General features: G+C 40.8%; 1 protein-coding gene across 2 annotated transcripts in view; it reads left to right on the top strand.

The window, feature by feature from the left end:
* ppm1g (protein phosphatase, Mg2+/Mn2+ dependent, 1G) overlaps positions 1–25,159 on the top strand; it is a 40,274-nt gene that overhangs the window by 2,601 nt on the left and 12,514 nt on the right. For both annotated transcript variants that reach the window (XM_048600632.1, XM_048600633.1), the window contains exons 2-5: positions 7,180–7,249; positions 10,192–10,277; positions 13,059–13,185; positions 19,153–19,661. In XM_048600632.1, coding sequence (XP_048456589.1) covers positions 7,180–7,249; positions 10,192–10,277; positions 13,059–13,185; positions 19,153–19,661 — 792 coding nt within the window. The remainder of the gene's footprint in view (positions 1–7,179; positions 7,250–10,191; positions 10,278–13,058; positions 13,186–19,152; positions 19,662–25,159) is intronic.

Below are 25,159 nucleotides of genomic sequence, written 5' to 3' on the forward strand. Positions count from 1 at the left end.
TGAATAAAGTCATGACTAATCTGGTTGTGGTTTCAACACCAGTTTGCCACCCACCCCCAATAACCCTTTTAAGAAAACAATTCCTGGGCCATGGCAGTGGAACTGCAGAATCCTATCCACAGGGCCACCAGGGTTTAAACACAAAAATTCAACTGTCAACATTCTGTTGGCAATACAGTTGGAATTAACTGGTCATTTGAAATAAGTCACATTTGAGTAAGTGTTTTGTAGGTTGAGAGAGGGGGAATTGTTTGCAAGTTTTCAGTTTGCATTGACAAATACTCAAATTAGCAACCCAAAGTAGAAAGGTCTTCAGTGCTCCATTAAGGGGCAGAATTCAGAAAAACTTAAATGAAATACTGCAGAGACTTATACGACTAAAAATGTTTGCTCTCTTTGTCTGGAGGAAATTTATCCTCCAGGTGTGTCTCTGCTTAGAAATAATCATACATTAAGACACTGAGATAAATGGTACACAGCTGGAAAAATATGTATGTTAAGTAGTAATTGTGTACCTTGTTACACCAGTGTGGACTGGATCCCTGCTCATGGTTGGTATATGATCCCACTCCTAGGATGCAACAAAATAGCTGATTTCATAGCAAGAGCAAACTTACATTGGAAGCTACTTAATTACAACCAATCGTGAGAAACTGTCAAATTCTAATGGAAGAGCATTTCAGTCAAGTGAAGAGGAACAAACATCAAATCTGTTTGTAACAACTTTTATTTGCTTAACTTTTGTAAGGCATTTTCTGACTAGAATAAATACAAGGTCTGAAAAAAAAAATTAGACAAGGCCACAGGGGAAGCCTATTCTGAGTAAGCCTAATCTGTACCTCAGTTCTGTTTACCCAAGAGATATCTATCAATATCAGTCTTGAAAACTTCAACCAATCTAGTATCCATAACCTTTCTGGGGAAAGTGAGTCAAATTTCTGCAACATTATGGGAAATATTTTTCAATTTCATTTCTAAGTTGTCTGGTTTTACCTAATTGTCTCCTTCTGGATCTCTTTCATTGGAAAATGTATTTCTGCCTCTCAAACCACCAGGTATCACTTGACTAACCTCCTGTACTGGTCTTTGACTGGATTATATTTTTCCAAGCTGGAATCAGAACTGCAAAATCTAACTTGGTTCTAGATGCAGCTTGGAATGAGTGCACACCTAACCCACTGGATAAATGCATTGTATCCAGAAAGCAAAAGCTTTTTGCAGCCAAAACTGACACTAAATTCTGCAGGAATGCCTTCAGGTTGTTGTGGTGTTTTAGACTGTGAATGATGCCCAGACCCAGGGACTTGATGATGGACTTCATAGCATGGAGCCTTGCCACTTGTTCACCCGAACATTGAAAAACTGTGGTATTGTTTGTAGCATCTAAGTATTAACACTACTTCCATAATTTACATTCTTAAAGCACCAAAGGTTAACATTTTTTTTTCTAGATCCTGAGAAATTTCACTTTAGTTAAATCTATTTGGTTACTGCACCACAACAATTTAGTGATTTGTTTCTGATTTTGACACTGCTCATATCTTCGTGTATGTTTGATCAAACCAGACACAGCAAAAAATCTGATCTCATTTACAACTATAAATTCAGTTAGATGAATGCTTTCTGCACCCAAACCCAATGACAGTTCCTCAGTTCACACATCAGCAGCAAGTTTGCCAACATCTGCTCTTTCTAACACCTTTTTTGTAATTAAACCCATCAAAGCCATACTTCAGACATTGCTCATCATGGTTTCATGCTTCCAATTATCAACATCTCTTTCATTTCAGAATTACAGAAACGGAAAACCAGATGCGATAGCTCTAGGTTTAGTATCCATGACTCTTTCAAACTGTTCAAAACATTCAGTTGCTCATATGTCATGGATGTCTCTGCCATCTTAGTTTGATTTACATTCTTCCTCACCCGTGTACCCATAAACAGCTAGAAGATGGATCTGAGACAAGCTGACCACCAAACTGAACCCATTTAGATTGAGGAGCAGAACATGCTGGTCAAAAGTGGGTTGGATTGTATATGAGGAATGTGTAATCTGATGTCATAAAAACGTGCACAATTGAAGATATGAGGGAGGGAATTGGAGCCTGGGATTTGTTAAAAGGCACAAAAACAAAGTTGCTGGAAAAGCTCAGCAGGTCTGGCAGCATCTGTGAAGGAGAAAACAGAGTTAACATTTCGGGTCTGGTGACCCTTCCTCAGAACTGATGGTGGCTGGGAAAACGTCACTTTATATGCAGAAAATAGGGAGGTGGGTGGGGTAGGGAGTAAATGATACGATAGGGCCCAAAGAGAGAGAGAGAGACACAGTTGGACAGACAAAGGAGTTGCTAATGATCAGGCTGGGAGGGTGAATAGTTGTAAATGGGGACCGTTAGTGACTAACAATGGGGGGTGTGTAATGGCAGGCTATGTGGTAACAAGTCTAGTGTGTGGGATGGGGGGCTGGGACATGGGAGAGTTTAGGCCCTAAAATTATTGTACTCAATATTGAGTCCGGAGGGTTGTAGGGTCCCCAAGTGGAAAATGCCAGACCTGCTGAGCTTTTCCAGCAACTTTGTTTTTGTTCCTGATTTACAGCATCCGCAGTTCTTTTGGTTTTTGTTTGTTAAAAGGCAGTTGTAATTGGAGGTTGCAAATGAACTGTTCCAATCTTTTCCACATATTACAGCCAATTGGTAAAGGAGGAGATCAGGAGTCCGGATTTATCCTAAGTGTACTTTACAAATGTATAGCTCCTCATTATACAACCCACTACCAATGTCTTCTATTTGTTTTAAACAACCTGTTTAGACCTTATTATGACATCTCTTGGGCAGCTCGGACTTGAGCCTAGAGCTTCTGACTTAGAGGTAGGGACACTGCTCACATGCCACAAAACCCTCAACATAGATGTCTTGTATACGCTTTTGAAAAACCAAATCAACAAATTAACAAAGAGAAATGCCATATTTATACTCATGACAACCATTTAATTCAAACAAATTAAATCAAATTAAAATGTAAACACCCCATAAAGGGGCCCTATAACAGTCAAATGTTCAAATTAACCGTATACTCCCACTCCACGGATATCCAAGAACTTTTTTTTTTAATTTAACCTATTTTTCGAAATCAAAACTGGAGGCCTTCAGTTTCCCACAGGAATCAGTGCTGGGTCCACTGTTTTTTGTGATTCTACATACATGATTTGGACGTGAGCATAGGAGGTGTGGTTAGCAAGTTTGCAGATGACACCAAAATTGGAGGTGTAGTGGGCAGCGAAGAAGGTTACCTCAGTATAATGGGATCTTGATCAGATGGGTCAATGGCTGAGGAGTGGCAGATAGTTTAATTCAGATAAATGTGAAGTTTGCATTTTGGAAAGGCAAATCGGGGCAAAACTTATATACTTAATGGTAAGGTCCTGGGAAGTGTTGCTGAACAGAGACCTTGGGGTGCAGGTTCATATTCCTTGAAAGTGGAGTTGCAGGTAGATAAGATAGTGAAGGTGTTTGATATGCTTGCCTTTATTGGCCAGTGCATTGAGTATAGGAGTTGGGTCGTCATGTTGTGGCTGTACAGGACATTGGTTATTTTGGAATTCTGTGTGCAATTCAGGTCTCTCTGCTATAGGAAGGATGTTGTGAAACTTGAAAGGGTACAGAAAAGATTTGCAAGGATGTTGGGTTGGAGGGTTTGAGCTACAGTGGCAGGCCAAATAGGCTGGGGATGTTTTTCCTGGAACATTGGAGGCTGAGTGGTGACCTTATAGTGATTTATAAAATCATCAGGGGCATGGATAGGGTGAATAGACAGGGTCTTTTCCCTGGGGTGGGAGAGTCCAAAACTAGAAGGCACAGGTTTAAAGTGAGAGGGGAAAGATTTAAAAGGGACCTAAAGGGCAGTTTTTTTCACACAGAGCATGGGTCATGTATGGAATGAGCTGCCAGAAGAAGTGGTGGAAGCTGGTACAATTGCAACATTTAAAAGGCATCTGGATGGGTATATGAATCAGAAGGGTTTAGAGGGATATGGGCCAAATGCTGGCAAATGGGACTAGATTAATTTAGGATATATGGTTGGCATGGATGAGTTAGACTGAAGGGTCTGTTTCCATGCTGTACAGCTGTATGACTCCATAACCTGGTATTACTCACCTCCGAAGCAGGTGGGACTTGAACCCAGGCCCCTCGGTCTGGGATAGGGACACTACTACTGCACCACAAAAAGGGCCTGAACTTTGATAGTATCAGTGAATCCCTAGTGTTAAAGCAGGTCATTCAGCCTCTCAAGTCCACATTTATTGTCTGAAGAGCATCCCACCCAGAGCCTATTCTTAATTTTTTTATTGATTTATTTTTCTAATCAACCTGTTCAGAGATGTTATAACACACTTGTGGAACAGTTAAGACTTAAGTTCAGAACTCCCAGGTCCCAGGCAGGGACTCTAGCACTGCTTCCCAAGAGGGCCTGAACTTTTTTTTAATTAACATACTTTTTTAATCAAGTGTTCAGAGATGTTATTACATGCCTCTCGTGCTAGTGGGATTTCAACCTGTGCTTCAAGGTAGGGACTTTACCACTCTGCCACAAGAGGGCCTGAACTTTCTTTTCATATATTAGGACAAGTTATTGTTCAGTTGATCCTCCCCATCTGTAGACACTTGGCCTCAATTCATGCATTTAACGTGGACCATATTTAGTGGTCTCCAAATCACTATGTGGCTGCTGAGGTGCTTTGTTTTTAATTGTTGTCAATTTGTGCACATCAGGGCCCCAAAACTACAATGAAATTATTGTCAGGAAACCTCCTAATGTTATTGGGTGAATGTTATATATTGGCCAGGAAGCTGGGAGGATTCCTCTCTGAAATGTCTGCTTTTGATGAAAGAAAACTACTGGAAATTCTGTGGTTCAAATCAACAATGAATAAAATTTTACTGTGAAACAAAACTACAAACATAAATTCCTTTCCTGATAAACCATCAAAGAACTATGAACATTCGTTCTTCCTCATTCCATGCTCGAATTACCCTTTTAACCCCTTTTAATCTTATCTCTCCGCTTGTGTTCAAAAACTTCTTCAAAATCTAAATCCTTGATCATGTCCTTCCCCCTACATCTCTACTGTGATTGTTTCTATTATCTAGGATCTTTCTACTTCACTAAGAATTTCCTACTTTCTTTTCAGTTGGTTCTAGTTCATTTGACTAATGCTTCTTCTCAGTTGTTATACCTGCTTCTACCTCACCATTCTTCTACTGATTCTTTGGACTTCAACTTGCAATTAAAAAAAGAAAAAGGGAGTGTCCCAAAAGATAATGAAATACTGTACTAAAACTTCATTGCATTGTATTGTGCAGTCTAGAAGTCATTTGCATCTCTGTATAACCTCTGAGAATTATAATTCTTGACAATTTGGCTATCCTTAACTGAAGTTTTCTTAATTGGCGTATTAAGGTATAGTTTGTTTTAAATATCCATGTTAATGTAAATGGAGGGAAAGGTGGGAGTGACTAGGTCCAAGCACAGTAAAATGTGAGATTGACTGTGAGTATTACCTTACCCTGCTCTGACATTACAATCTTGCATCTTTCTAATAACAAAAAAATTGTGGGAAATTCAAAGCATTTCATGAATTAAAATGATGTTTCCTTGATTTGAAAGAAAGGGGTTGAAACTGGAAAACTTTAAACGTGTAACTGCAGGAATTCTTCTGCGTAATGTGGGTCTTTTCGCAATTGCTTTTACAATGACTTTCTGCTCCATCGTTCCGTCAGGAATTGGAATGTTTGCTCTTGATTGCACCATTCATTAAATCTCATGGTTCATTCACTATACCATTCAGGACTTCTCAGGTACTGAGGTAGTCTGTGCCCACATGTAGAAAAATCTGAGTAGCATTCAGGCCTGAGATGTGTGGGACCAATGTTATTTGCTACTTCCTTACAAGGGTATGGCCATCTCCAATAAGAGGATGTAATCATCTTTCAGCATTCACTGAATTCCCTATAGTCAACATTCCATGGGTTACCATTGGCCTGAAATTGAATTTGACAAAGTGGCTGCAAAAGCTGTTCACAGGTTGAGAATTTCAATGGTGAGCAATTCATAGAAACACAGAAAATAGGTGCCAAAATAGACATTTGGCCTTGCTCTGCCATTCAAAATGGTCATGGCTGATCATCCAACTCAGTACCCTGCTCCCACTTTCTCACTATATGCTTTGATCCTGTTAAACCAAAAGAACAATATCTAACTCCTTTTGAAAAACGTTCAATATTTTGACCTCAACCAGAGATTTCCATGGGCTTATCACCGTCTGGGTGCAGACGTCTGTCATCTCAGTCCTAGTTAGAATGGTAGGTACAGGGGTTCATGCGTGTGGTGGTGTTCCCATGTGCCTGTTTCCCTTCACCTACTAGGTGAAAGAAGCTGTGGATTTGTTCGATCTTATTGAAAGAGGCTTTGTTCCTGCAGCACATCCTGTATATGACTCATAGTGCTGGTCCTGTGAATTGATTGTCAAGAGTGAATGTGTAAGGTAGTGGGTAGGGTACCACTCAAATGGATTGCTTTGCCATGGATGGTGTCAGACTTGAAGTTTGTTTGACTAATGTTTGTACTCTTTATATGAGAAGAGCAGAATAAATGAATTAACTGAAAGCTATGTAGGAATAAGTTGTTCAAAAAAGGGTCAAATCATGAGGACTTTTACTAATTTGCAGAATCAGTTTCTCTGCTGGTTTTATTTGTATTTGGAAAGAAAAATCCTTTATGGACTGAGCGAGCATGTATACATGTTTGTCACCTATCGGTCCCATCTCATTATTGTAAGTATTTGTATGACATTCAACAGATAATTTGAAGATTATTTATATTGTGAGGGCCGCAGATATTAAAGCTGTTTGTTGTAACAGATACTGTATTTAGTTGACAAAATGGCAACAATACCATTTTGATGGCTGGGAGCTTTCATGTTGAATAATTCGTAGAAACTCAGAAAATATTAGGAGTAGGCCATTTGGCCCTGCTCCTGATTTTTTTTTTTAGAAGGGAGTAATCTGTTGAAGGGAGCAAGTTTTTGAATAAATGATGGTTCTGATTGAAGCATGGAAGGTCATTGCTCAGGTAATTATACAAATTAATTATAGTTTATTATGAATTTGATTTTTTTAGGATGCGCACAACTGTATCCCGGAATTGGATGAAGAGACTGCTATGTTTGCAGTTTATGATGGCCATGGAGGTAGGAGAACATGAGTGATGGAATTCATTGTGCTTACAGGTTCATTTATTTAAGAGTGTGCTTATGTGGGCATTGGTATCAACATTTCATATTTACTCAAAATGGGTTGTAATAAACATTTGCAAGGCCTGCTGTTCAGTTTAGCCTGTCAGTTTCAAGTTTGTCATGATTCCCTGTGTGCAAGACCACACGAGGTTGATTTATTATAGTCTGCATTGTTTGATGCAAACATGAAAATGAGCTGATACTGAACTTGGTGCATCTTGACTAGACGCTTGCTATGCCATTCTCCCGCTGATACAATCTCTTGGGGAGACATGTGAAAAGCATGACTTGGAAAATTCCCCTCTGCCCAACCCAAGCAGTTGAAATATGTGTAGGTTTGTCTGTATTTTTTTTGTCACTTGCTCACAGCTCTTCAGTCAGTAATGTATCCGGTTAAAGCATGTCTTGGGATTGATTCATCCATGTGTTAACTGTCCTTCTGTCTTGTCATTTGGACTAAACTTTGTAATGCACAAGCATTTTCTGTGATACACAAGTTGGGGGTCTTGCGTATTGCAAGGCACTATAATTGTGTAATAAAAATTTTGCTGAAAAACCAATTGACTTCTTTATGTAGACGTAATGATTTGCTGTTTGCTTTATTGCGTGTCTGTGTTTGCATATAAATTTTAAAAAGAATGTATTTTCTAAGTAATTTGTGGGTTTTGTGCTTGATGTTTTCTGTCTCCTAATTGACAGGAATCTTTGTAGATTCAAGTAACTTTCTGTAAACAGCTTGCCATAATGTGGGTTCACTAATTCAGTATTGATGGAAGTGGAAACTTGCATGGTTCGGTTTGTAACTGAAGCACTCTGATCATGTAAATATTCAGGTCATTTGCATGAATAAAATGTTCAAAACGTAAATGTTTAAATTTTTATCCTAGTGGTTTTGATCCATTGCTAAGCCCACGCAGACTCTGATCGCTGGTAATTTCTGTAAAGGTATTCATCTATCGTTTTAAAAATTGACAGTCATTTATTTTTGAATATTTTGTAATAGTTAAAATGGAATCTAAAAACTCAGTTGTTTGAGGAGCACCTTTCTCAAAAAAAGTAAATTTACGCATGGAATGTTCCATTAGAACATCTGAAAGGTTAATTTTGTTTCTTTGAACTGCTGACAAACCTGATGGATTCCCCTCTGCAATTGTAATCCTCCCTGGCTTTATCTTGATTTTCACACTGGCAAACAACAATGTGTACTTTCTTTTTCCATACTCATGGAAGTGAGATCCACCTTGTTTCTCCACAAAATCCTTGTCTCCGTGACCGTGAGTAACAGTCTGATGAATACTGCCGGCTGCTCAACATTATCAAGACATAAGCCATGCTGTTGTCCTGAAATTGCACCTCTTCTGTAATGTTTCCATGCTTCTTGTGTGGGGGGGATAATAAGTCAGCTTGTGGATGACAAAGATTGCCTGAGTGGTTGATGGTGAGAATATAAATGGACAGATCAGTGGCAGACAAAATTTAACCATGATAATTGTGAGATGATGCTCTTTGGAAGAAGGAAAAAGACAAGGGAGTGTCCCCATGAATGAGATGCATGTTCACAGATCCCTGAAGGTGTAGGGCAGGTTAATAGGCTAGTTAAGACTTAAGGAATACTTGCCTTTATCAGGCATAGATTATAAGAGAATTGAAGTCATATTGGAGCTGTACAGAACTTTGGTTACGCCACAATTGGAGTACTGTGTGCAGTTCCGGTCACCACACGAGAGGAAGGATACGGTTGTACTGGAGGGGTTGCAAAGGAGATTCACCAGGATCTTGCTTGGTATGGAGCATTTCAGCTATGAAGACAAGCAGGATAAGCTTGGGTTGTTTTCTTCAGAGCAAAGAAGGATGAGGGGGACCTGATTGAGATGTATAAGATTTTGAGGGCCATGCAGAGGGTGGCTAGAAAGCAACTGTTCCCCTTTAATTGAAGGGTCAGTAACAAGGGGGCATAGTTTGGAAGTGAAAGGCAAGAGGTTTAGAGAGGATTTGGGGAAAATCGTTTTCACAGAGTGTGATGGGGTCTGGAATGCACTCCCTGACAGAGTGTTTGAGATGGGGAAACCTCTCAACCTTTTTAAAAGTACTTGAATGAGCACTTGAAATGTTATGATATGCAAGGCTATGGGCCTTGTGCGGGAAAGTAGGGCTAGTGTAGATAGTATATTATTGGCAGTACAAACTCTGAACCAAAGGGCCTCTTCTGTCTGATTCAGCAATACTCCTGCTTGTGGACCCTACACGTAGAGTTATTTGGGCTTCCTTGTGTGATATTGGTATCCTGCTCAGCCAGGCCTGAATTTCAAATTTCACATTCGGTCCACATTATCTGCTCGGTTGCTGACGTCGTTGAAATCCACATCCATAGTTTTACCATTACAACTTGATTGCTGGGGAGGTAATGGCCTAGTGGTATTATCACTGGACTATTAATCCAGAGACCCCAGACATGTCCTGGGGATCCGAGTTCAAATCCTGCCGTGGCAGATGGTGGAATTTGAATTCAATGAAAAAAATCTGGAATTATGAGTCTAATGATGACCATGAATCCATTGCTGATTTTTTTGGAAAAACCCACCTGGTTCATTAATGTCCTATAGGGAAGGAAACTGCCATCTTTACCTGGTCTGGCCTACATGTAATTCCAGACCCACAGCACTCTTAAATGCCCTCTAGGCAATAAATGCTGGCCTGGCCAGTGACGCCTTCATCCCATGAATGAATTTTTAAAAAACTCACTTCCTTAATGATCCAAAACTACATGTTCTCTTCTCCCAACTCTCATCTAATGTGCATTTCTTCGATCACTGTTGTTGAATTCATGTTTCCTCCTTCCCAAGGAATAAATTATAAGTTGGCTAGAATTCTCATCCTGAATTTATTATTTCTTCCAGGTGAAGAAGTGGCGCTGTATTGTGCCAAGTACCTGCCTGATGTTATTAAGAGCCAACAGGCCTATAGGAGTGGAAAATTGCAGAAGGTATGATTTTCAGAATTAGAAATAATGTTTGACAGAGCAAAGCATTCATGAGTAGACTAATTCAGATATAAGATGAGCCATTTGGGGTGCTTGATTTCTGGAAATAGTTGGTTTGTATAGATTAAGTTGATTTTGATGCCACATTCTAAAAGCACAGGTTCTTCGCTGATTTTTCTTAACATCAAAAATGCTGAGAGGGGATAACTTGTGGTGCAGATCCTTGGGAAAACAAGGCTCGATTTGATATATCTTTGGAACATTCACAGATACCCTATTAAATATTATGGCCAGTATCCAAGAAAATAACTCAACTCATTATACAGCATGGAAAGAGACCCTTCAGTCCAACACGTCCCTGCCGACCAGATAACGTAACTGATCTAGTTCCATTTTCCAGCAAACGGTCCATATCCCTCTAAACCCTTCTTATTCATACATCCATCCAGATGCATTTTAAATGTTGTAGTTGTACCAGCCTCCACCACCACCACTGCCAGCTCGTTCCATACACGCTCCATTCTTTGCATGAAAACGTTGCCGTTTAGGTCCCTTTAAAATCTTCCCCCTCTCACCTTAAACCTAAGCCGTATAGTTTTGGACTCCCCTATCCTGGGAAAAGACCTTGGCTATTCATCCTCTTCATGCCCTTCATGAATTATAAACCTCTAAGGTTGCCCCTCAGCCTCTGACACTCCAGGGAAAATATCCCAGCTTATTCAGCCTACTTGTACATCTCAAATTCTCCAATCCCAGCAACATCCTTTTAAATCGTTTCAGAACCTTTTCAAGTTTAAAAACATCTTTCCTATAGCAGGGAGACCAGAATTGAATGCAGTATTCTAAAAATGGCCTCACCAATGTCCTGTACAGCCTCAAAATGATGTCCCAACTCCTACGCTCAGTGCATTGATCAATGAAGGCAAGCATGCCAAACACTGCCTTCACCACCCTGTCTACCTGTGACTCCACTTTCAAGGAACTATGCACGTGCACACCCGTTGTACGGCAACACTCCCCAGATGAAAGCATCATGCAGGTTGAATAGTTCATGAGAGAGAGTAGGCTGTGAGATATCATGTTTTCGATGCATGTGCTCTTTTTTCTTTTGTGCAGTGGGATTGGGAAGAAGAACAGCTGAGAATAGGCCTCTACAAATTTCTTACAAACTCCCAGCTCATGAAAATGTCAGGACTTGAATGTAGTAATCCCCTTTAGTTTGTTGACAGTAGTTTTGTTTACCACTTTGTCTTTGGGGGTGCTCTCAAGGTATTTGTCTCAACTTGGATAATGCTGAATGTTGGGGAGGTGTCTGAGTTTACGATCTTTTGGGATTTGGGTTTGAATTTTGACAAGTTTAAGTGTCTAAGTGTTTGGACTCCATGTTAAAGTCGAAAACCCTTGCGTACCCTGATGTTGACACCTTGCCTCAAATGCAAAGGTTAATTCAATAATACCTGGTCGTGGTGGTAAAGAAGTGGATTACCTGAACAATCAACTCTTGTTACACAGAGAAGGAGGGGCAAGAAGCCAAACTGGCCCAGGTGGGAGTAGTACGTGGCCAGACAATCTATAAGGGAGAAACTAACACTTTTGAGCAAATGTGAAGAAAAATATTTTGAAGCATCTAAAACTGCTTGTACAACATTTTCAGTTCTGCAAGCTCCTTATTGCCACCAGGTGATGCTGAAGAGCAATGTAAACTCATTGAGGGTCACCTCAATGTGGTTACGTCAATTTAAGAAATCTAAATTATTTGCACATTTTTCCCCTAGCTCTGAATGAAGCACTGTCATGTTTCAATCCCACAGTGGTTCTTTGTCACTTTTTGTTGAACTTAATTCAGTAATACTGTAGTAATGAGACACCATTTCATACCTTGTTTTATAATGCTCCTGTGACATACCTGGGGATGTTTTGTAATGTTAAAGGCGCTATAGTTGTTTGTGCTCTAGTAGCAGTTTCCAAAGAAAGGGCACATCTTTTACAAATTATTTTTTTGTAATTGTTTGGAAGTCAGATTGCAGCCCTAATATTTCATCTGCTACCAGCCTGAAATTTATTAAGGCTTGTGTCATTTGTGAAAAGAATGCCTTTGAAAACAGTGCTTTGTTTTTTGTGTTACGATACAGTTTTTTTTGCGGGGGTGGGGGGTGGTGGGAAGGCTTAATGTGGTTATGAAGTCAACACAGTATTGAAAGATGTTGGATTTATCTGATGCCTTTTAGATTATAGCTGATCATTATAATTGACAAAACAGTAACAACTGTTACTTCATGAGCCATAACAACCTCTTGTGTGCACACTAACAGCCAAACAGACGAGTAGCCAATTAATTATTTGGCTGCTGTTTCTCTGGGGTTGGAATTTGCCCAGGTATGAGAAAACCTTTTTGTTTTCAGAGCACGTGGTCCTTGCTGCCCACTAGGAGAGATCCTGGGAGGTGAACTACAAATGTCATATTACTTTAGCTGTGAAAGTCCTAGAGTTGGTCTGGAACATCAGCCTCCTGACACAGTCATAGTGGTAACTAAACCAAGTTGGTACTATTTGCTCACTATTAGTATGTGATTTTGCTAGATGCGCACAGACGTTTGTGTTGAATTTTAGCTTTTTATGTGTAATATGCTACAATGAGCTTGCATGAGAAGCAGTTGTGGCTTGAGTACGGTTTGTGATTTTCATCTTCCAGTGTCCAATTATATTCACTATTTTTTTTTTGGTATTCAAAACCCCTAATTTAACATTAAGATCTCTTGATTTTTTTTGTCTTTTGAATTCAAGGCACTGGAAGATGCCTTTCTGTCCATAGATAGCAAGCTTACAGAGGAGATGGTGATCAAGGAACTTGCCCAGATTGCGGGCCGACCTCAGGAGGATGACGGCGAGAAGGTTGCTGATGAAGATGACGGTAAGCTGAAAGTAAACTGAATTTAAATGGTGGTGGAACCTGGATACGCACAATTTAAGTTCTGCAGAAGAAAATTTGTTTGTAAGCATATCGCAGTCATCTGCAGGATCTCTCCCTAACCACCCGCCGTCCTGACTTGGATGTATTTCACCATTTCTTCATTGTTGTATGAAATCCTGGAACTCCCTCCCTTAACAGCCCTCCAAGTGCTACCTTGACCAGATGAACTAGAATAATTAATGAAGGCAGTTCACCACCACAACCTCGACCAATATAGGATCAGCAATAAGTATTGATCAGTGCCTACATCCAGTAAAACATACGTGTATTAAATTGAGTTCTGTTTACTGGTTGTTCATGCATTCTTGACAATGTTGACCTTGACAATGTTCGTAAGGAATTCAGTTTAGGTTGGGTGCCTTGTTATTTGGTTTAATGCAAACCAGCTATTCTTTAAAAATGTACGACTGATTTTAATTTTATTTTTTTCTGTTTTCTACCATGTCGTTAATCCTCCCTCACTCCTGTGCATCCTGTATATCCCTGTGCAGGCACCTTTATGTCCTCTTCATAACTTACTATGCTATCTATGTTTGTCATTGGCAAATTTATATGGTTCCCTAGTCTGTCATTTTGCTTTTGATTCACTTGTGGGATGTGGGCATCGCTGGCTGTGCCAGCATTTATTTCACATTCCTAATTGCCCTTGAAATAGTGGTGGAGACCTGTTTTCTTGAACTGTTACAGTCTGTGTGCTATACGTGGATCTACAATGCTGTTAAGGGGGGAATTCGGGATTTTGACCCAATGACCATGAAGGAACAGTGATCTATATCCGGGCAGGATGGCTTGGAGGGGAACCCGCGGTTTGTAGTTTTCCCATGTACCTGCTGCCCTCATCCTTTTAGCTGGACATGGTCAAGGGTTTGGAAGGTGCTGTCTAAGAATCTTGGAATTTCTGCACAGTACATACTGCTGCTACTGATCGTCGATCGTGAAGTGCCTGAATGTGGATGTGGTGCAAATCAAGCGGGTTGCTTTGTCCTGGATAGTGTTAAGCTTCTTCAGTGTTGTTGGAGCTGAACCCCATCCAGGCAAATTATGAGTATTCCGTCACATTCCTGACTTGTGCATTGTAGATGGTGGACAGGCTTTAAGGAATCAAGAGGTGAGTTACTTACTGCAGTATTAATAGACACTGACCTGTTCTTGCAGCCACTGTGGTTAGGTTGCCTCTTATTGGAGCTGATCATTGTCTGGCATTTGTGTGGTACAATGTTACTTGCCCCATCTCAGCCTAAACTTGGATATTGGCCAGTTTTTGTCGTATTTAGACATGGATTGCTTTGATTTCTGAGGGTTCATACATGGTGCTGAATATTGTGCAATCATCAACATTCCTACTTCTGATCTTACGGAGGGAAGGCCGAGGATACTACCCTGAGAACTCCTACAGAAATGTCCTGGACCTGTGATGAGTGGCCTCCAACCATATCTGTCTTCCTATGTACCAGGTATGACCTCAACCGGTAGAGAGTTTGCCCCCGATACCCGTTGATTCTAGTTTTGCTAGAGCTCCTTGATGCCACACTTGGTCAAATATGGCTTTGATGTCAGGGCTGTTACTCAGTTCCCCTCTGGAATTCAGTTTCTCTTTTGTCTGTGTTTGAGTCAAGGCTGTAATGAGGTTAGGAGTTAAATGGTCCTGGTGAAGCCCAAACTTGAAGTCAGTGTGCAGGTGCTGCTTGTTGGTACCGTTAATGACATCTTGCATCACTTTACTGTCGATCGAGAGTAAACTGGTGCAGTAATTTATCCTGCTTTTTTAGTACAGGACTTAACCTCAAATATTGCTCACATTGTTGAGTAGATGCTAATGTTGTAGCTGTACTGGAACAGCTTGTCTACTGTAGTGGCCAGTTCTGAAGCATAAATCTTCAGTACTATTGCTGGAGTGTTATCAGTTCCCATGTCTTTTGCAGTGTCCAATGTGTTTAACCGTTTTCTGATGTCATGTGGAGTGAATCAAATTAACTGAAGACTCATCTGTGATGTTGCGGGTTGCTCATCCACTGTACTTTCATCTGAAGATTGTTATGATTATGTTCAGCCTTATCTTTCGCTCTGATGGGGATGTTTGTGGAGTCACCCCTTGCAGTAATTATTTGGCTGTCCACCACCACCATTCATGACCGGATGTGGCAGGAGTGCAGAGTTGGTTGTAGGGTCACTTAGCTCTGTGTATCACTTGCTGCTTATGCTCTTTGGTAGGCCAGTAGCCATTTCTCTTAAAGCACTGGGATGGAGTCCATCAGGACTTAAGGACTTTTCAACTTAAAGTTCTAATAATTATCTTAGTACCTTTTCTTTGCTGATTTGTTATTGTCATAAGTTGCTCACTTTCTTTCACCTCTTGGTTTGCATTTTTATGGGATGTTGCTTGTATCCTTCACAGTGAAGATAGTCATGTTTTCGGATGATTTCATCCACAATTTCATTACTAATTCTCCATACATTCTCAACAGGACTAGTGCTCACTTTTACTTTCTTTTTAAATACCTGTAGAACGCTTGCTCCCTTTTTTTATATTTCTCAAAAGCTTTCTGTCATACTGTTAAATGTCTCTGCCCTTTGTGTTGATTTGTCGTTCTTTACTGCTTGGTATATTTTATGACCTGTCATTAATTTTCATAGAGTTGCGTGCTTTTTATTTCAATTTTAACTTTCTTGGCCACAAATGGTCTGCTCTTCTTCTAGAGTCCATCTTTTTTCACTGGAATGCAACTTTGAGTGTAATAAATATTGTTTGAAATGTCTGCCACTACATCTTCACTCACCTGTCCATTAACCTAATTTTCCAGTTCACATGAACCAGTTATGTTCATACCATTCATAATTGCCATTGTTTAACTTAAAACACTAGTGTTAAATATACTCCTCTCTCCCTGAAACTGAATTTCAAATTCAATCATGTTGTGATCACTGCTACTTAGTGCCTTTTAATATGAGGTTATTAATTGGCCCTGTCTCATTGCATATTACCAGATTTAAAATAGTCTGTTCTCTGGCTGTAAAATGTGCTGCTGTGAGAAACTTGCTCTATGCTCTTAGAGGGAAATAAAAACCCATCTTCCAGACTAACTTTGCCAATCCGATTTATCCAATCCATACATAGATTAAAATTATCCAAGATCATCACTGGACCATTCTTACAAGCCCTATTACATTTTCTTGTATAACTGTGCAATGGTGTAATTACTCAAAGCGAGTCTATGAATTGCTCCCACCGGTGTTATTTTTTAAACTCACTTTTCAGGGCCTAATTTTTGTCGTCTTGTAGCTGTGTCTCCATAATGACTACCAGATTGTGCGTTCTTTTCTAATAGATCTGTTGACTCATCCACTGTGTTATGAATGCTATGCACACTAAATATCAAACCTTTACTTCTGTCTTATTACTATTATTGTAACCACTAGTATTATCTGCTGGTGCATTGTTATGCTCTGTCCTTTCCTGCCATTCTAATGATTTTCCTTATTGCTGCCTTGCTCGTTTTGCCTTGATCTGTCTTTAATTTATTGTGTCTTTTCTTGCTCCCACTATTCCTACCACTGTGGTTAAGCAACTCGCCAGAACACAGGTCAGGTTAAGATCACCGAATGGTGCAGCTCCTACATTCTCCAGTACTCGTGCCAGCTCTCCAGGAATCAACATCCTTCTCCCACATCAAACTTTGAGCACATGTTGAACTCTCTTTAATCGTATTGACCCTAAGCAAGTTTGCTCATGACTCAGATGGTATTCCAGAGATTTTTACTTTGGGGGTTCTGCTTTTCAATTTAGCCCTCAGATGCTTATCTTCCCTCAACAGAATCCCTTTCCCAGATGTACCTATGTCGTTGGTACATAAGCAAACAAAGACAACTCGAACCTTTACCTACTCTTCCTCCCATAGTAACGTCTTCTCCACCCTAGAGCAGATAAATGTCCTAAACCCTGATACCTGGCAAGCAACAGCCATTGAACTCTGTCAATTGCAAGGAACAGTGACATTTCCCCTATTAGTACTCTCCTGTAGTACCATTGCATTTCTATCAATTCCCTCTTTTTGAATGGTTTCTGTTGTATTTATTAGTTCACTCATCCAGCTTGGAGACCCAGGTTTTACCTGTAGCAGCTGAGAGAATCTTTGGACCTGGTAGATAAGTGCTAGGGCTGAGGCTCTTCCACTTTTAATTATTCAGTGCCCATAACTGCCTCACTCATAGTCTCACCCTCCATCCCTGACAACAGAGCAGATCAAGCATTCCGTTTCCTCAGGCATGTGACCACCCCGTGGAAGAAAATGTCCTTGTAATGTATGCCTTCCCAAATGCTTTGCAGTGTTTACAACTCTACCTCCCAGCTCATTGACTCTGATTCAAAGCTAAAGTTCTTCAAGCTGCCGGCACTTGGCTGCAGATGTATTTGTCTTGGATCACACCTGTATCTGTGAGCTTTGGTATTCTGCAGTCACCATGCAGTACCCTCTGTGCTTCCTTTGTAGTATTTAGTTAATTATTTTGTTGATTATATATAAAGTGCCTCTGGTCCTGCCATTGCTTATATTCCTATTTCATGTTTCTTACGCCCTGGTTAAAATTCTGTAGCTAAGATAAACTGTAATGTTGTACATGTGAATTTTTCACAAGTTAACTTGAGCTGACATACTAAGAATATACTAAGTTTCCATCATACGTGTGTCTGGAGACGCTCTTAACCTGTATAAGAGGTTAATGCGTTACTGATTAAAGATGTTAACTACATTGAGGTGATGGAAAGGGAGCTCAAAAAGGTTTGTTATATAGCTTTCAAAACATATGTATCTGCTATGTAGACTTGCGTATGAAGTTGTAGTGGATATTAATTGAAAAGCCTTAAATGGATGTTATGCTGATGAGAAGAACCTGTTTGGAAATCTGGCTTTCGTATGCAGTTTTGGTCCTACACGATTACTAAAATTTAAATTTATCTAGAGTTGCAAGAAAGGGCTGTCTACAGGTTTGGCATTCATGAGCTAATAATACATTTTTGTGGAGATATATAAATGAACTCCACACCTCGCCCTCCTAAGTTGCTCCTGTTGGTCTCCTTTTCATCCCGCAAATCAAGGGTGTGGGGTGCAGTGCTTGAGCATGATGTCTGTGGTCCATGCACTCCTTTTCTCCACGTCATTCCTTTAAGGTGAAATAGCACAGCACGTGCCCTTTTAGGTGACATTTTAGAATTCCCAGGATTAATGTTGATAATATCCATCTTTCCGATCCCCAGCAATCCAAGCTGCCAGTAATAAGTCTAAAATTGTGGTAAATACCCCAGGAAGAGGGATAGAGAGGGGTGATAGATTCAAGGGGAGGAAATTTAAAAAGTATTGATAGGAGACAAAGCTAAATTTGGTTGGGAATGATATCCTACAAATCCACAACGCAGGAGAAGCTGAAGGAGATCTTGAAATAGGTGTGCACTCGTAGAACTGGAAAAGAGCAGGAAAAATTTATTCATGGATTCCATCTGGCCTGAGAATTCTATTAAATAATTTTGTATATGAATTGTTGAAAAAAATTTGTAGGTTTAATCCTTCGGGTTAGTGGGGTTAGAGGCGGATAGAAGATGGATAAAGGAGAAGATAGGTGGAGAGGCAAGCAGTTTTAGGGCCAAAGAGATTACAAGAGAGTTGCAGTGGGAGCGAGATCCACTGAGGTCTTTCCGGAGGGAGGAGGGTAACTTCTTCAAGGTAGGCATCCTTAGAAGAGGCTTTGCAGTGGGGTTAAATATGTAGATTGGGATATGAGTGCAGGTCTGGTAAAAGCATTCTTCCCTTTCCAGTATATTAGCGATAACTCACTAAAACCATTTGTAGTCGATAAGACACATCCACCCCATAATAGATCATCAAACTTTTTTTTTTGTTTCTTTTTCTCCTTCAGTTGACCATGAGGAGGCTGCACTTTTACATGAAGAGGCTACAATGACAATTGAAGAGTTACTCACCCGATATGGACAAAACCAGAACAGTGCTAAACATTCAAAGAGCAAAACTTCCCCCACTGTTAAGAAACCTCTACCGAAAGATGACGATAAAAACAAGTCCGAAAAGGAGATAAATGGAGAGTTGGAGAGCAGCGAAGCAGGCATGGGTGAAATAAAGAACAAAAATGGGAAATCCGAGGTGACTGTAGGAATCTCCTCTAGTTCTGAATACAGGAGTGAGGAAGTTGGACTGGCAAGTGGAGATAGCACTACTGGGTCTGGTTCAGATAAAGAACCTGCCAAAGCCAGCAAGGGCACCTCTGAAGAGGCTGTTGTGTCATCATCCACGGCTGATGCTGGGCCATCCTGCTCGTCATCTGCCAAATCACAGCGAGCGGCTAAGTCTGTCTTCTTTGAGGACAGTGAGGATGAATCTGAAGAAGCAGAAGAAGACGACAGTGAAGAGGTAGCTATTTCATTACCTTTGCAGTTTACCTTGAAGAAGCTGTGTTCTTTGAGCCTTTTACTGAGGACAAGTGAGGAAGCTGTGGGCTTGAGTTAGGGGCTGAAGGTGTCGTCCCAACTGCCAGTCTACTCATGTCAAGAATATTCAAGCCCTGAAACACAAGCAGGTTTGCTCAATGTTGTCCTCTTGACATAGGGTTTAAGAATATGCAGATGTGCCGTAGCTGCTTTTTCAAGTTAATGGTGTGCTCATAATTGATGATTTTCCAAAACAGCAGTTTCCCTGAACATTGACAAGTTGGTGTTGTGGGTGCATAGTGCCAATTGAGGTTCAATGCACAGAAGTTTGAGGTAATGCAAGGTCATAATATAAAATAGAAGTACATTTCTAAAGAGGGTGCCAGAATGTAGGGACGTATGTGCACAGGTCACTGAAGGTGGCAGGACAGGTGGAGAGAGCAGTTAATAAAGCCATATTATCTCAGATTCTCCAGCACCTGCAGTTCCTACTATCTCTGAAACAATTTTAACCCCACTGCAAAGCCTCTTCTAAGGATGCCTACCTTGAAGAAGTTACCCTCCTCCCTCCGGAAAGACCTCAGTGGATCTCTCTCCCACTGCAACTCTCTTGTAATCTCTTTGGCCCTAAAACTGCTCCCCTCTCCACCTATCTTCTCCTTTATCCATCTTCTATCCGCCTGTAACCCCCCTCCCTATTTATTTCAGAATCCGCTTCCCCTCCCCCATTTCTGAAGAAGGGTCCAGACCTGAAACGTCAGCTTTCCTGCTCCTCTGATGCTTGGCCTGCTGTGTTCATCCAGATCTTCACCTTGTTATCTCAGATTCTCCAGCATCTGCAGTTCCTACCATCTCAGTTAATAAAGCCTACAGCGTCCTCAGCTTTCTGAATATGGGTGTTGTGCAAGAGCAGGGGAGGTGATGATGAATTTGTACAAGACACTTTAGACTTCACCTAGAGTGTTTTGTACAGTTGTGGATTGTAAGAAATTATGTGAATGCTTTGCAGACAGTGCAGAGCAATTTGTAAGACTGGCTCCAGGAATGACAAGTAATGAGGATGAATTGCAGAAGTTAGAACTGTTCTCCTTGGTGAGAAGAGGGCTGAGAGGAGATCAGATAGTGGTTTTCAAAATCATGAGTAGGCTGTTTGAAGTAAAAGGGGAGAAGTTGCTCATGCTTGTAAAAGATTTTAAAAAAGGCATAGATTTTAAAGTGATGCAAATACAAAGTAATGGTGATGTAAGATAAAACTTCTTTCACACTGCGAGTAGATAGGGTATCATTTGCACTTCCTGGAAATGTGGTGGAGGGTATTCAAGAGGGTAGTGAATGATTATTTGAATAGAAATGGTGTGTAGGATGTGGGAAAGGCAAGTGATTGTGCATACTGTGGTTCTGTAACCTAGTGCCAATAAGCCAAACAGCGCGAAAGGAGGCGAGAATTCTGTGACACATGCTGTACCTCAATTTACCTGACTTTCAGATCGAGTTGATAGAAAACACAGGGAGGTTTCTGTACCAGCCACAAATTATTATTTATTGCAAGCAATTAGACTGAAGCCACAAGTAAACCATTACTATATAACTCTTTTTGGGCCTAGACGTCAGCTTTCCTGCTCCTCTGATGCTGCTTGACCTGCTGTGTTCATCCAGCTCTACACCTTGTTATCTCTTTCTCATTGCATTTCAGTTTTTGGAGACTCAAAACATAAAGACACAGTCCAAACAACTTGTTACAGGGTAGTAACTACTCCCTGCTTTCTGTGTGGAGGTTGGGCAACCTGATGGAAGTATTAACTTGGGATGCTATAAGTCGAATGGTGTACTGTTAAAATATTGTAATCAGTGTTGCGACTTGAGCATCCTCTTCTTTTTTTCCCTTTGTCTTCCATTTCTTTTTCCTCCTCTAAATTACTGAAAACACTAACCTTTGCCAAGTTACAGTTCTGCTGATGCGTGTTTTCACCTGTAAACTGTAAAGACTACATGGTTCAGAGATAGGAACTGCAGATGCTGGAGAATCCGAGACAACAAGGTGCACGGCTGGATGAACACAGCAGGCCAAGCAGCATCATAGGAGCAGATTGGCTGACGTTTCGGGCCTAGACCCTCCATCAGAAAAGGGGGAGGGGAAGGGGGTTCTGAAATAAATAGGGAGAGAGTGGGAGGCGGATAGAAGATGGATAGAGGAGAGGATAGGTGGAGAGGAAACAAACAGGTCAAAGAGACGGGGATGGAGCCAGTAAAGGTGAGTGTAGGTGGGGAGTTAGGGAGGGGATAGGTCAGTCCAGGGAGGATGGACAGGTCAAGGGGGCGGGATGAGGTTAGTAGGTAGGAAATGGGGGTGTGGCTTGAGGTGGGAGGAAGAACAGGTTAGGGAGGCGGGGACGAGCTGGACTGGTTTTGGGATCCTCCCACCTATCCCCTCCTCCCATCTCAAGCCGCACCCCCATTTCCTACCTACTAACCTCATCCCGCCCCCTTGACCTGTCCATCCTCCCTGGACTGACCTATCCCCTCCCTAACTCCCCACCTACACTCACCTTTACTGGCTCCATCCCCGCCTCTTCGACCTGTTTGTTTCCTCTCCACCTATCCTCTCCTCTATCCATCTTCTATCCGCCTCCCACTCTCTCCCTATTTATTTCAGAACCCCCTTTCCCTCCCCCTTTTCTGAAGAAGGGTCTAGGCCCGAAACGTCAGCCTTTCTGCTCCTATGATGCTGCTTGGCCTGCTGTGTTCATCCAGCCCTGCACCTTGTTGTCTAAGACTACATGGTTCCTATGTTTGCACATCATTTAAAAGTAATGGGTCTCTTGTTTGAGAAGAACATGTGAAAAAAAATGTTATTCTGTCAGTGGGTTCTTAGTCTTTGGAATTCTGTTCCATGGAGCAGTCATTTGACTATATTCAAGACTGAGTTAGACAGATTTTTCATCGACCAGGGAATTGACATTTATGGGAGGAAGCAAGGGAGTGGTGTTAAAGCCACAATCTGATTAGCTATAGTTTTATTCAATGTTAGCAGGCTCAGTAGGCCAAATAGCCTATTTCGCTTCCTCCTTGTCTTGAATTATTAATAGATGCCTTTGATCAAGGGTTATGGGGAGGCAGGCAGGCAAGTGGAATTAACACTGCAGCTTGATCCACCACAATTTTGTTGAATAGTGGAGCAGGCTTGAAGGGCCAAATGGTCTTGTATCTGCTCCTGAATCCTGTGTTCAATATTTTTTATATGTGAAGGAATTGGTGTACAGTTGACTGATATCTTTGCTTAATTTGGTATTTGGGAAGATGGTTGCTGGGATGTTTATAAAGTGGATTTTTTTTTTAAATGATCTACAGGAAAGACAAGTGGCTAGGGCCAAATGCAGGATAAGTTCAAAAGAAAAGATCCATTCCAGCAAAAGGGTAATTCTTAGTTTGTAGAAGTCTTCAAGCCATCAGAGCTTGAAAGAAGCCTGACGCTGTTTGATCAGATTAGGAAGAGCTGAACAAAAGTCTGTTTTAAGAGCAGTGTGGAAAAGTCAGTATGTTTACCTTTTCAGTTTGTTTCTGGAAGAGACCGAGAATCATATCTGGTGACTGTGGAAATTCGCTGAAAGGAAATGTTTGTGACTTAGTCAGTTCAGTGAGGAATTGTGAAGTGAAGACGGGTCTGATGCATCAATGGAGTCAAGTGCATGTAAAGAATATTGTTGGGAGAAAGAGTTGACTCTGTTGTTTATGATTTTGTTTACGAATCTCTTCTGTAAAACAAACTTGTGTTCTTTTGTTAAAAGTATGCTGCCAAGCTTTTGTGAATCTCTTGATACTGGCCACCATGGTAACCAAATCACAAAACGTAAAACTTATGATCTAAAATAAAGACGTAAGAAATAGGAGCAGGAATAGCCCATCAAGCGTCCCCTGCCATTCACTAAGACATTGGCAGATCTGCCCCAGGCTCCAACTTTTCTTTCATGCAAATTTCGCATACCCTTTAAAATGTTAACATTTCAAAAATCTATCTAACTCCTCTTTAAGTATTTTCAGTGATGTAGCCTCCACAACTCTGTGAGAGAATTGCTGGCATTTACTACCTCTGGGAGAAGAAATTCCTTGGCGTTTTGTTTTTAGATGAGAGTCTCATTCAGTAACTCTCCTCCTAGTTGGAGGTCCACCCACTGGTGGAAACACCTTCTCAGTATCTAGTCTGTCAAGCCTGGAATCTAGTGTTAACAAAAACTGGGATCGTAACACACCAAACAATGCATGAGAGAAAATTAAGGGAAGGATTTTGGAAAACAGCAGAAAGTGGATTGGTAAGATGCGGGGCCTGTTCATAGTCAAGATGTGAAGTAATGTTTTAGATGCAAAGATAGAGGCTGACCAAGGTTTGCAGAAAAAGAATGCTTATAGGTGGAACAACTAGATAAAAATAGAGTGTAAATCTTTTGATATATAATTGAAGGTGTAACATGTAGAGTAAGTGAAGTGAGTATAGGTCCCCTAACAAGTGAGAATGCAGAGTTAGTTGTTAGTAATAAGAAAATGGAAGATGAAATGAACAAACATTTTGCTTCTGTCTACAGTTCTGGTAGCCCTGCTATAGGAAGGCTGTTATTAAATTGGTGGGGGTACAAAAAAGATTTACAAGGGTGTTACTAGGACTGGAGGGTTTGAGTTATAAGGAGAGGCTGGATAAGCTGGCACATTTTTCAGTGAAGCATAGGAAGTTGAGGGGTGATGTTAGAGGTTTATAAAATCATGAGGACCATAAATAAGGTGAATATCTAAGGTCTTTCTCCAGGATAGGGGAGTCCAAAACTAGAGGGCATAGATTTGAGGTGAGAGGGGAAAGATTTAAAAGGGACCCAAGCGGCAACTTTTTTTAAAGGGTACTTCGTATATGAAAGGAACTGCTATAGGAAGTGGTAGATGCAGATACAGTTACCACATTTAAAAGATGTGGACAGGTACATGTGTAGGAAAGGTTTAGAAGGATTATGGTGGATCACAGGCAAATGGGACTTGTTTAGTTTGGGAAACTTTGGTCAGCATGGATGAGTTGGACCAAAGGGTGTGTTTCCAGGCTGTATGACTATGACTGTAGCAGTGTTAACTGTAAAAGGTAGAAGGGAGTGAACACTTGCAAAGTTCAGAGGTGCAAGGGATTTAGGTACTCTGAAGAAGGAGCCACAAGAAATTAGTATGCAAGTACAAAATGTTACCCAAAAAGGCTAATAGGGTGAATGATATTTACAAGGTGCATGTAAAAACAATGTTTCCTGAGTTCATAACTAGGGGGTTCTGGCTTAGATATTTTAAATCAAACTGTTCAAGCATGTTAAGCAACATGTGTAACAAGTGAGACCTGAGCCTGGACCTCTTGGCTCAAAGGTATCACTACACCACAACAGCCCTGTTGAATTACTGCACTGTATCTTGTAGATGGTACACACTGTTGCTACTGAGCGTCAGTGGTGGAGGCAATGA

This window comes from Rhincodon typus, chromosome 9, assembly GCF_021869965.1.
Source record: "Rhincodon typus isolate 14 chromosome 9, sRhiTyp1.1, whole genome shotgun sequence".
NCBI classification, from domain to species: domain Eukaryota; kingdom Metazoa; phylum Chordata; class Chondrichthyes; order Orectolobiformes; family Rhincodontidae; genus Rhincodon; species Rhincodon typus.